The sequence below is a fragment of the Tursiops truncatus genome, chromosome 1, assembly GCF_011762595.2.
Source record: "Tursiops truncatus isolate mTurTru1 chromosome 1, mTurTru1.mat.Y, whole genome shotgun sequence".
Taxonomy (NCBI): domain Eukaryota; kingdom Metazoa; phylum Chordata; class Mammalia; order Artiodactyla; family Delphinidae; genus Tursiops; species Tursiops truncatus.
In genome coordinates this window covers 24,517,535-24,530,097 of record NC_047034.1, presented here as the reverse complement: position 1 = coordinate 24,530,097, position 12,563 = coordinate 24,517,535, and the positions used below count along the sequence as shown (strand labels likewise).

The window sequence follows — 12,563 nt, the reverse complement described above, 5'->3', positions numbered from 1 at the left end:
ATTGGAAGAATATTGTTAAAATGACTGTAGTACCCAAAGCAATCTACAGATTCAGTGCAATCCCTATCAAAATACCAATGGCATTTTTCATAGAAATACAGCAAATAAATCTAAAATTTGTATGGAAGCACAAAAGACTGAATAGCCAAAACAATCTTATGAAAGAAGAAACAAGCTGGAGGTATCATGCTCACTCATTTCAAGCTGTTCTACAAATCTACAGTAATCAAAACAATATGCTACTGGCACAAAAATAGACGCATATACCACTGGAACAGAATAGAGAGCCCAGAAATGAGCCCACACTTATATGGACAATTAAAGACAAAGGAGGCAAGAATATACAATGGGGAAAAATTAACCTCTTAAATAAATAGGGTTTGGAAAACGGGACAGCTACATGAAAGAATCAAACTGAGCCACTTCCTCACACCACAAAAATAAACTCAAAATGGATTAAAGACCTAAATGAAAGACCTGAAACCATAAAACTAGAAGAAAACATAGGCAGTACACTCTTTGTCATTGGTCTTAGCAATAGTTCTTTGGATATGTTTCTGCAGGGAAGGGAAACAAAAGCAAAAATAAGTAAGTCAAACTAAAAAGCTTTTGCACAGTGAAGGAAACTGTCAACAAAACAAAAAGGCTGACTACTGAATGGGAGAAAATATTTCCAAATTATATATTTGAGAAGGGGTTAATATCCAAGATATACAAAGAACTCATACAATGTGATATCAAAAAACCAGACAACGCAGTTAAAAAATGGGCAGAGGACCTGAGTAGACATTTTTCCAAAGAAGATGTACAGATGGCCAACAGTCACATAAAAAGATGCTCAAGACTGAGCTCTGCCCACCAGAGCAACACCCAGCTCTACCCACTACCAGTCCCTCCCATCAGGAAACTTTCACAAGCCTCTTAGTTAGCCTAATCCACAGGAGGGCAGACAGCAGAAGCAAAAAAGAACTACAATCCTGCAGCTTGTGGAACAAAAACCACATTCACAGAAAGATAGACAACATGAAAAGGCAGAGGGCTATGTACCAGATGAAGGAACAAGATAAAACCCCAGAAAAACAACTAAATTAAGTGGAGATAGGCAACCTTCCAGAAAAAGAATTCAGAATAATGATAGTGAAGATGATCCAGGACCTCAGAAAAACAATGGAGGCAGAGATCGAGAAGATGCAGGAAATGTTTAACAAAGACCTAGAAGAATTAAAGAACAAACACCTAGAAGAATTAAAGAACAAACAAACAGAGATAAACAATACAATAACTGAAATGAAAACTACACTAGAAGGAATCAAGAGCAGCATAATTGAGACAGCAGAACGGATAAGAGACCTGAAAGACAGAATGGTGGAATTCACCGCCACGGAACAGAATAAAGAAGAAAGAATGAAAAGAAATGAAGACAACCGGAGGGACCTCTGAGACAACATGAAACGCAACAACATTCGCATTATAGGGGTCCCAGAAGGAGAAGAGAGAGAGAAAGGACCCAAGAAACTATTTGAAGAGATTATAGTTGAAAATTTCCCTAAGATGGGAAAGGAAATAGCCAACCAAGTCCAGGAAGCGCAGCGAGTCCCATACAGGATAAACCCAAGGAGAAACAGGCCAAGACACATAGCAATCAAATTGACAAAAATTAAAGACAAAGAAAAATCATTGAAAGCAACAAGAGAAAAACGACAAATAACATACAAGGGAACACCCATAAGATTAACGGCAGATTTCTCAGCAGAAACTCTACAGGCCAGAGGGGAGTGGCATGATATATTTAAAGTGATGAAAGGGAAGAACCTACAACCAAGATTACTCTCCCTGACAAGGATCCCATTCAGATTCGATGGAGAAATCAAAAGCTTTACAGACAAGCGAAAGCTAAGAGAATTCAGCACCACCAAACCAGCTCTACAACAAATGCTAAAGGAACTTCTCTAAGTGAGAAACAAAAGAGAAGAAAAGGACCTACAAAGACAAACCCATAACAATTAAGAAAATGGTAATAGAAACATACATATCGATAATTACCTTAAATGTCAATGGATTAAACGCTCCAACCAAAGAACATAGACTTTCTGAATGGATACAAAAACAAGACCCATATATATGCTGTCTACAAGAGACCCACTTCAGACCTAGGGACACATACAGACTGAAAGTGAGGGGATGGAAAAAGATATTCCATGCAAATGGAAATCAAAAGAAAGCTGGAGAAGCAATACTCATGTCAGATAAAATAGACTTTAAAATAAAGAATGTTACAAGAGACAAGGAAGGACACTACATAATGATCTAGGGACCATTCCAAGAAGAAGATATGACCATTATAAATATATATGCAACCAACATAGGAGCACCTCAATACATAAGGCAACTGCTAACAGCTATAAAAGAGGGAATCAACAGTAAGACAATAATAGCGGGGGACTTTAACACCTCACTTACACCAATGGACAGATCATCCAAAATGAAAATAAATAAGGAAACAGAAGCTTTAAATGACACAATAGACCAGATAGATTTAATTGATATTTATAGGACATTCCATCCAAAAACAGCAGATTACACTTTCTTCTCAAGTGCTCACAGAACATTCTCCAGGATGCATCATGTCTTGGGTCACAAATCAAGCCTCAGTAAATTTAAGAAAATTAAAATCATCTCAAGCATCTTTTCCTGCCACAAAGTTGTGAGATTAGAAACCAATTACAGGAAAAAAAAAGTTAAAAAAACAAACACATGGAGGCTAAACAGTACATTACTAAATAACCAAGAGATCACTGGAGAAATCAAAGAGTAAATCAAAAAATACCTAGAGACAAATGACAACGAAAACACAATGATGCAAAACCTGTGGGATGAAGCCAAAACAGTTCTAAGAGGGAAGTTTATAGCAATACAAGCCTACCTCAAGTAACAAGAAAACTCTCGAACAATCTAACCTTAAACCTAAAGGAACTAGAGAAAGAAGAACAAACAAAACCCAAAGTTAGTAGAAGGAAAGAAATCATAAAGATCAGAGCAGAAATAAATAAAATAGAAACAAAGAAAACAATAGCAAAGATCAATAAAACTAAAAGCCGGTTCTTTGAGAAAGTAAACAAAATTGATAAACCATTAGCCAGACTCATGAAGAAGAAGAGGGACAGGACTCAAATCAATAAAATTAGAAATGAAAAAGAAGTTACAACAGACACCGCAGGAATACAAAGCATTCTAAGAGACTACTACAAGCAACTCTATGCCAATAAAATGGACAACCTGGAAGAAATGGACAAATTCTTAGAAAGATATAACCTTCCAAGGCTGAGCCTGGAAGAAATAGAAAATATGAACAGACCAATACAAGTAATGAAATTGAAACTGTGATTAAAAATCTTCCAAAAAACAAAAGTCCAGGACCAGATGACTTCACAGGTGAATTCTGTCAAACATTTAGAGAAGAGCTAACACCCATACTTCCCAAACTCTTCCAGAAAATTGCAGAGGAAGGAGCACTGTGAAACTCATTCAATGAGGCCACCATCACCCTTATAGCAAAACCAGACAAAGATACTACAGAAAAAGAAAATTACAGACCAATATCACTGATGAATATAGATGCAAAAATTCTCAACAAAATACTAGCAATCAGAATCCAACAGCACATTAAAAGGATCATACACCATGATCAAGTGAGATTTCTCCCAGGGATGCAAGGATTCTTCAATATATGCAAATCAATCAATGTGATACACAATATTAACAAATTGAATAATAAAAACTATTTGGTCATCTCAATAGATGCAGAAAAAGCTTTTGACAAAATTCAACACCCATTTATAATAAAAACTCTTCAGAAAGTGGGCATGGAGGGATCCTACCTCAACGTAATAAAGGCCATATACGACAACCCCACAGCCAACATCATTCTCAGTGGTGAAAAACTGAAAGCATTTCCTCTAAGATCAGGAACAAAAAAGGATGTCCTCTCTCACCACTATTATTCAACATAGTTTTGGAAGTCCTAGCCACAGCAATCAGAGAAGAAAAAGAAATAAAAGGAATACAAATTGGAAAAGAAGAAGTAAAACTGTCACTGTTTGCAGATGACATGATACTATACATAGAGAGTCCTAAAGATGCCACCAGAAAACTACTAGAGCTAATCAATGAATTTGGTAAAGTTGCAGGATACAAAATTAATGCAGAGAAATATCTTGCATACCTATACACTAATGATGAAAAATCTGAAAGAGAAATTAAGGAAACACTCCCATTTACCATTGCAACAAAAAGAATAAAGTACCTAGGAATAAACCTACCTAGGGAGACAAAAGACCTGTATGCAGAAAACTAAAATACACTGATGAAAGAAATTAAAGATGATACAAACAGATGGAGAGATATACCACGTTCTTGGATTGGAAGAAACAATATTGCAAGAATGACTATACGACACAAAGTAATCTACAGATTCAATGCAATCCCTATCAAATTTCCAGTGGCATTTTTTACAGAACTAGAACAAAAAATCTGAAAATTGTATGGAGACACAAAAGACCCCGAATAGCCAATGCAGTCTTCAGGGAAGAAAACAGAGCTGGAGGAATCAGACTCCCTGACTTCAAACTATACTACAATGCTACAGTCATCGAGACAATATGGTACTGGCATAGAAACAGAAATATATAGATCAATGGAACAGGATAGAAAGCCCAGAGATAAACCCACGCACCTGTGGTCACCTAATCTATGACAAAGGATGCAAGGTTATACAATGGAGAAAAGACAGTTTCTTCAATAAGTGTTGCTGGGAAAACTGGACAGCTACATATAAAAGAATGAAATTAGAACACTCCCTAACACCATACACAAAAATAAACTCAAAATGGATTCGAGACCTAAATGTAAGACTGGACACTATAAAACTCTTGGAGGAAAACAAGAACACTGTTTGACATAAGTCACAGCAAGATCTGTTTTGATCCACCTCCTAGAGTAATGGAAATAAAAACAAAAATAAACAAATGGGACCTAATGAAACTTAAAACCTTTTACAAAGCAATCTACAAACAAGATGAAAAGACAGCCCTCACTATGGGAGAAAATATTTGCAAGCGAATCAACAGACAAAGGGTTAATCTCCAAAATATATAAACAGCTCATACAGCTCAATATTAAAAAAAGAAACAAACCAATCTAAAAATGGGCAGAAGACCTAAATAGACATTTCTCCAAATTAGACATACAGATGGCCAAGAAGCACATGAAAAGCTGCTCAACATCACTAATTATTAGAGAAATGCAAATCAAAACTACAATGAGGGGCTTCCCTGGTGGCGCAGTGGTTGAGAATCTGCCTGCTAATGCAGGGGACACGCGCATTCGAGCCCTGGTCTGGGAAGATCCCACATGCCGCAGAGCGGCTGGGCCCGTGAGCCACAACTACTGAGCCTGCACGTCTGGAGCCTGTGCTCCGCAACAAGAGAGGCCGTGATAGTGAGAGGCCCGCGCACCGCGATGAAGAGTGGCCCCCCCCCCCAGCTTGCCACAACTAGAGAAAGCCCTCGCACAGAAATGAAGACCCAACACAGCCAAAAATAAATAAACAAAAACAAACAAACAAAAAAAGCCAAGCATTTAAAAAAAAATTACAATGAGGTATCATCACCTCACACCAGTTAGAATGGGCATCATCAGAAAATCTACAAACAGCAAATGCTGGAGAGGGTGTGGAGAAAAGGGGACCCTCTTGCACTGTTAGTGAGAATGTAAATTGATACAGCCACTATGGAGAACAGTATGGAGGTTCCTTAAAAAACTAAAAATAGAACTACCATATGACCCAGCAGTCCTACTACTGGGCATATACCCAGAGGAAACCATAATTCCAAAAGACACATGTGGGCTTCCCTGGTGGTACAGTGGTTGAGAGTCCACCTGCCAATGCAGGAGACACAGGTTCGTGCCCCGGTCCGGGAAGATCCCACATGCCGCGGAGCGGCTAGGCCCATGAGCCATGGCCGCTGAGCCTGCGCGTCCGGAGCCTGTGCTCCGCAACAGGAGAGGCCACAACAGTGAGGCCCGCGTACTGCAAAAAATAAAAAACAAAAAACACATGCACCTGAATGTTCATTGCAGCACTATTTACAGTAGCCAGATCATGGAAGCAAGCTAAATGCCCATCTACAGATGAATGGGTAAAGAAGATGTTTTATATATATATATATATATATATATACACACAATGGAATATTACTCAACCATCAAATGGAGTGAAATTGGGTCATTTGTAGAGACGTGGATGTATCTAGAGACTGTCATACAGAGTGAAGTAAGTCAGAAGGAGAAAAACAAGTATATTAATGCATATATGTGGAACCTAGAAAAATGGTACAGATGAACCGGTTTGCAGGGCAGAAATAGAGACACAGATGTAGAGAACAAATGTATGGACACCAAGGGAGGAAAGTAGTGGTGGGGTGGTGGTGTTGGGATGAACTGGGAGATTGGGATTGACGTGTATACACTAATATGTATAAAATGGATAATAACCTGCTGTATAAAAAAATAAATAAAATTCAAAAAAAACAAACAACTGAAATGTAAGTCCTCCTCCCTGACCAGAATCTTGATTCCTCAGTTCCCTTCTCTATAGGGGAATTTCTTGGGTATCTTTCCAGAAATATTTTAAAGTTCTGGCACCGAGCACTAGCTCAGATCTTAGGGTATGATCTCCTTGCATTCTTTTTTCTGATACACAAATGAGGAGTATACAGTACTATTCTGCTTTTTTAAAAAAGAAAGAAAGAAAAGATGCTGAACATCACTAATCGTCAGGGAAATGCAAATGAAGACCACAGCGAGATATCACTTCATACCCGTTTGAATGGCTTGTATCAAAAAGACAACAAATAGCAGGTGTTGGTGAGGACATGGAGAAAAGGGAACCCTTCTGCTCTGTTGGTGGGAATGTAAATAGGAGCAGTCACTATGTGAAAATAGTATGGAGAGTCCTCAAAAAAGCAAAAGTAGAACTACCATATGATCCAGCAGTTCCACTCCTGGGTATTTATCTGAAGGAAAGGTAAACAGTAATCCAAAATGATACATGCACCCCTGTGTCTATTGCAGCATTATTTATAATAGCCACGATATGGAAGCAAGCTAAGTGCCCATCAGTAGATGAATGGATAAAGATGATGTGTTCTATACACACACACACACACACGCACACAGATATATGCATATACAGTGGAATATTACTGAGCCATGAAGAAGATTGGCGTCTTGCCATTTGTGATAACATGGATGGACCTGGAGAGTGTTATGCTTAGTGAAATAAGTCAGAGAAAGACAAATGCTGTATGATTTCAGTTACATGTGGCATCTAAAAAACTAAATAAGTGAACAAACATAACTAAAGAGAAACAGTCATAGAGAGAACAAACAGGTGGTTGACAGAGGGGAATGGGATGGGAGGAGGAGAGAAATAGGTGAGGGAGATTAAGAGGTACAAATTTTCAGTTACAAAATAAATGAGTCACAGGTATGAAATGTACAGTGTGGGGAATATAGTCAATAACTACGTGATATCTTTGTAATGATGACAGATGACAATGAGACGTATCATGGTGATCACTTTGAAATATATAGAAATATTGAATCACTAGGTTGTATACCAGGAACTAACAGTATTGCAGGTCAATTATACTTCATAAACAAACAAACTCATAGAGAAAGATCAGATTTGTGGTTACCAGAGTTGTGGGGTGGTGGGAAGGGGAATTGGGTGAAGGTGGTCAAAAGGTACAAACTTCCAATTACAGGATAAGCAATTACTAGGGATGTAGTGTATAACATGATAAATATAATTAATGTTATGTGTGAAGTTATGTTATGTGTTATGTATGTAATGTTATGTGTTATGTTATATGTGAAAGTTGTTAAGAGAGTAAATCCTAAGGGTTCTCATCACAAGAACATTTTTTTCTATTTCTTTAATGTTTTATCTATATGAAATAAACTTATTGTGGGATTCATTTCGTGTTTTATGTAAGTCAAATTGTTAGGCTGTACACCTGAAAGTTATACAGTGCTGTATGTCAAGTACATCTCAATAAAACTGGAAGAAAAAAATTTTAATAAGTAAATAAAATAACTTAGAAAATGGATCTAGCAGGAACCGTGACCATTATGCATCTATACTGTCTAAATAACTGAGGTAATCATATGGCGTGTTTTCATTTCCATTATTTAACAGGACCCTTTTTAGACTTCCTTTAGATAATGGAGTCATAAATTCTGTCCTTTATCCTTACTTTGGAAAATCCTGCCCTTCTTTGGCCATATCCTTCAAGGGTTTTATTTAAATTCCCTCTACAGAAAATGAGCATTATAAAATTCAATTTTTCAAAGAGGAAATATGGAGTAATATTTGATAATTATGTGGGAAGAATTTAATGAAAAGAAGTATAGAATTTGAGAGGTTAGCCTTATCACAGTCTATATGAAATTAAATAACTTAGGCACAGTAGTGTGGCTGGAGAAAAAGGGAAGAAAACAGTATTTCTCTTAGTCTCTTTGTAGTTCTCTATACAAAGCTTATGTTCCTACATTGGCACTACTACCATTGTGGTTAGAAAATTAGAAGGCAGAAGAATCATCCATGTTTTCACAAATACTGTTCCTGCAAAATAAAATGGCAGGCCATCTCTAGGCCTCGTACTTCCAGAGTCCAAACGACATAAAATTTATAGAAGAGAATTTTCTAAAATATAAGGAATCACTGTAGGTGATTATCTGTAGAAAGCACAACACTTGGAATTTTAATGCTGAATACGCTACTGGATATAACTGCAATACTATAGTAAGTAAATTAATCCCTGTGCTGTAGGAGTTATGATCTAATAAAGATACGACCCTTCACCAGTCACTGTAATACGATCCTTCACCAGTCACTATAATACACTATAATGCAAAGCCCTAGCGGACTTTCCATAGACCATATATAGGATTTAGAGGAAAGTAAGTTTACTTCAGGCTCATGTTATAGAGAAATATATGAATTTTTTTAGGGTAGAACTTAACTAGACAGATGGGAGGAAATTTTTTTCTTTTTTAATTTTCTTGGCCACACTGTGCGGCATGTGGGATCTTAGTTCCCTAACCAGGGATCGAAGCTGAGCCCCTTGCATTGGAAGTGCAGAGTCTCAACCACTGGACAGCCAGGGACGTCCAGGGAGGAAAATTTTTTAACTGTTAGGATTTGTAATTGCTCAGAAAGGTGCAGAGTATTAATACTAGGGAGATACAGAATTGGCCAGCTTGGCTAGAGCAGTGGATTTATTTAGAAGGCAGTAGAAGACAGGGTTCTGGGCAAACTCCCCAACCTTTTTGGCACCAGGGACCGGTTTCGTGGAAGACAGTTTTTCCAGGGTTGGGGGGGGGTGGTGTTTCAGGCAGTAACACGAGCGATGGGGAGCGATGGGGAGTGGCAGATGAAGCTTCGCTTGCTTGCCCATCACTCACCTCCTGCTGTGCGGCCCGGTTCCTAACAGGCCGCGGACTGCTATAGGTCTGCAGCTCACGGGTTAGGGACCCCTGCTCTAGAGGGCTGGCAGGAGGCAACTTCAGTCATGGTATGCACACGCTAAATTACTGAGAAAGATCCTTTCCAAGCCGGACTAGCTAAAGGTACGTACAGATGCAGACAGTCTATTCAATTTCAATATGAAAATTAGAACTGATGCTGAGATTTCAGTGAAGGGTGAAGTTATAATGTGTAACATTTAAAGTTTAAAACTTTGGTGTGTCATTTCAGGAGCTGTGGGCCAAGGATTTATTCACTGATTTTTTTCCCCCAAGTTTGTGTTACTTCTTTTTATTAGGAAAAAAGCTTCTGTGGCCATTAGCTCTGGACATCTGAATTCCTTCTGCTCTGCTGGGATCCAGAAGTAGTTCTAAAGTTATCAGACCAAGAGTTTAGAGAGGAAGGCTTAACTTCTTTAGCCTTTCATATGATAAACACATTTACCTTCCCATGTAGTTCTTTAATTTTGCGTAAGACATGACTTCAGATTATAGTTAATTCGTTTTCCCTTTGGGAGAATCAAGTTTTTGGTCAGATTTTAACCTACTTTTCTTTAGATCTTTTTTTATATTCTTAATTATAATTCTTAATTAAGAATATAAATTATATTCTTAATTTATAATATAAATAAAAAAGTTATATAGATCTAATAGAATTGCTTCTATTAACTAATCGCTAATAGAAACAATCAGATGTCAGCACAATCTTAATTTATTGAGGAGAATAACTTGTGGTTTCTGTGGGTTTGGGGTTTGTTTTATGTGATTAGCTTTATTTGAAAATTTTATGATTAACAGGCATAATTGTTTTAAGGTGTTTACCATGATGGAAATTTATCCTAACATAGGCATTTTATTTACCTCTCAAAGGACTTTCTTCAGGAGATACCACACCCTTTATGCAAGAAAATATATTACATGCAGCCATACATGCTGTTAGTGATGAAGAATCTGCAGAAGTAAATGCTAATGATCAACTAGAAGCCCCGAAGCTGGTTCTGCAATCTCTGTTCTCACTTATACGGGGTGAAGTTGAGCAGTTGGATTCAAGAGCACTTCCCCTTTGCCTTCATCAGGTATCATGTTAAACACTTCACTTTCAGCCTCACTGAAATTCTGGGACCAATATTTGTAATAATCTAAAATCCTATTCTCTGTAATTGATTCTACCCCACCTGTCATTCGTGAGTCCAAGAGGAGGTGACCCTGGATCAGTGGCTGGTAGGAAATTTGGCATATCACTGACTCGTGGCCACACATTGGCTTGGATCATCAATCTATAGTTCATACTGTTACTAACTTCTTTTGCTTAGTGAGTAAGCTGTGTACAAATAAGAGTGAATGTAGTGAGTGCTTAATTAAAGTACCAACAAGGTACCAAAAACTAAGCTAGACGCTAGGGAAACAGATTATGTAACAGAGCATGTCCTTAAGAGAGGCACTGTGGAATAGGAGAAACAGTTTGTAGATAACTAGTTGTAGAAGTCTGTACAAAGCATTAGAGTAGATATGTGTTTAAGGTTCAGCAGAAGCACAAAATGCATGATTAACTTTGTCCTTTGGACATTAGGGGAAAAAAAGGTGATTCTTGAGCTGGGTTTTGCGGGATGTTTAGGCTCTCACTAGATGAACAAAGTGAGCTGGTACAGAAAGAGAGAACAGTCCCTGCAAAGACAGGGATGTTGTTGAAGATTAAGATGTAAAAGAGACAGGAATTAAGACTGGGTAGCTTGTGCCATTAAGGGCTTACTTTTAGAGGCTGAGAGCCTTTTTTTTTTTAATTTATTTTATTTATTTATTTTTGGCTGCGTTGGGTCTTCGTTGCTGTGTGCGGGCTTTCTCTAGTTGTGGTGAGCCGGGGCTACTCTTCATTGCGGTGCATGGGCTTCTCATTGAGGTGGCTTCTCTTTGTTGGGGAGCATGGGCTCTAGGCACACGGGCTTCAGTAGTTGTGTCATGTGGGCTCGGTAGTTGTGGCGCACATGCTTAGTTGCTCCGCAGCATGTGGGATCTTCCTGGACCAGGGTTCGAACCCGTGTTCCCTGCATTGGCAGGCAGATTCTTAACCACTGTGCCACCAGGGAAGCCCGAGGCTGAGAGCTTTTAATTATGCAGGTGCCATAATTTGAATTTTAGAAAAATAACTCTTTTGATGATTGGGAGGGTAAGCTAGAAGATGGAGAGCCTGGAGACTGGGAGATCTATAGGACAGTGATGAGGAAGATACACAAGAGATAATTCCAAAAAGATTAAGATATTTATGAGCTGTGTTTTATTTTCTTTTAAAATGAAAATAATTTGTATATGGGTGTGGAAAAAGCTTCACTTTTTATTTCACTCCTCCTGTTTCATTTAACTTTTGCAGTGAGCAGTGAATAATTTTTAAGAAGTAAAACAGCTTTTGTCCTAAGGCAGGAAAACATATATTCTTACAACTTTATGTTACCTCCTCGGTGGACTTGAAGAATGCCTTTGAGAAAATGTGTACTACTTTTTGACCTCTAATGTGTTACTGACATATATGGTATATGTTTACCATAGTTGAGAACTGTAGTTGAGAACCACCAATATTAAGGCAGCTTTCTAATCTTTCAGCCTTCCTTGAATTTGTACAGTGGATTGAGTTTGTAAAGGGTATTTGCATTAACTGTTATTTCATTCTCCAAACAATCTAGAGAGGTAATTATTATCACCATCTTTACAAGTAGGGAGGCTGAGACTCCCTCACAAAGCAAGTTCCTTATAATTCTAGGGCTACAATTTGTTAGTTCCATTCAATGAATCTGTTTTGGGGACAACTTGGGAGAAATTTGAATATGGACTGTATATTAAATAATACTGTTGCATCAGTGTCAGGTTTCTTGAGATTGATAATGGAATTGAAGATCATGTAGGAGAGTATCTTTATTCTTGGGAGATACATGTGCAAGTAGTACTTAGGAGTGAAGTGATAGAATGCCTGCAGCTTAAGATAT

The 12,563-nt window shown here is 37.9% G+C and overlaps 1 protein-coding gene across 6 annotated transcripts in view; it reads left to right on the top strand.

Annotated features, from left to right (window-relative positions):
* Positions 1–12,563, top strand: part of CNST (consortin, connexin sorting protein) — a 107,856-nt gene that overhangs the window by 49,304 nt on the left and 45,989 nt on the right. For all 6 annotated transcript variants that reach the window (XM_073801265.1, XM_019920472.3, XM_073801256.1 and 3 more), the window contains one exon: positions 10,459–10,664. In XM_073801265.1, coding sequence (XP_073657366.1) covers positions 10,488–10,664 — 177 coding nt within the window. In that variant the 5' untranslated portion in view covers positions 10,459–10,487. The remainder of the gene's footprint in view (positions 1–10,458; positions 10,665–12,563) is intronic.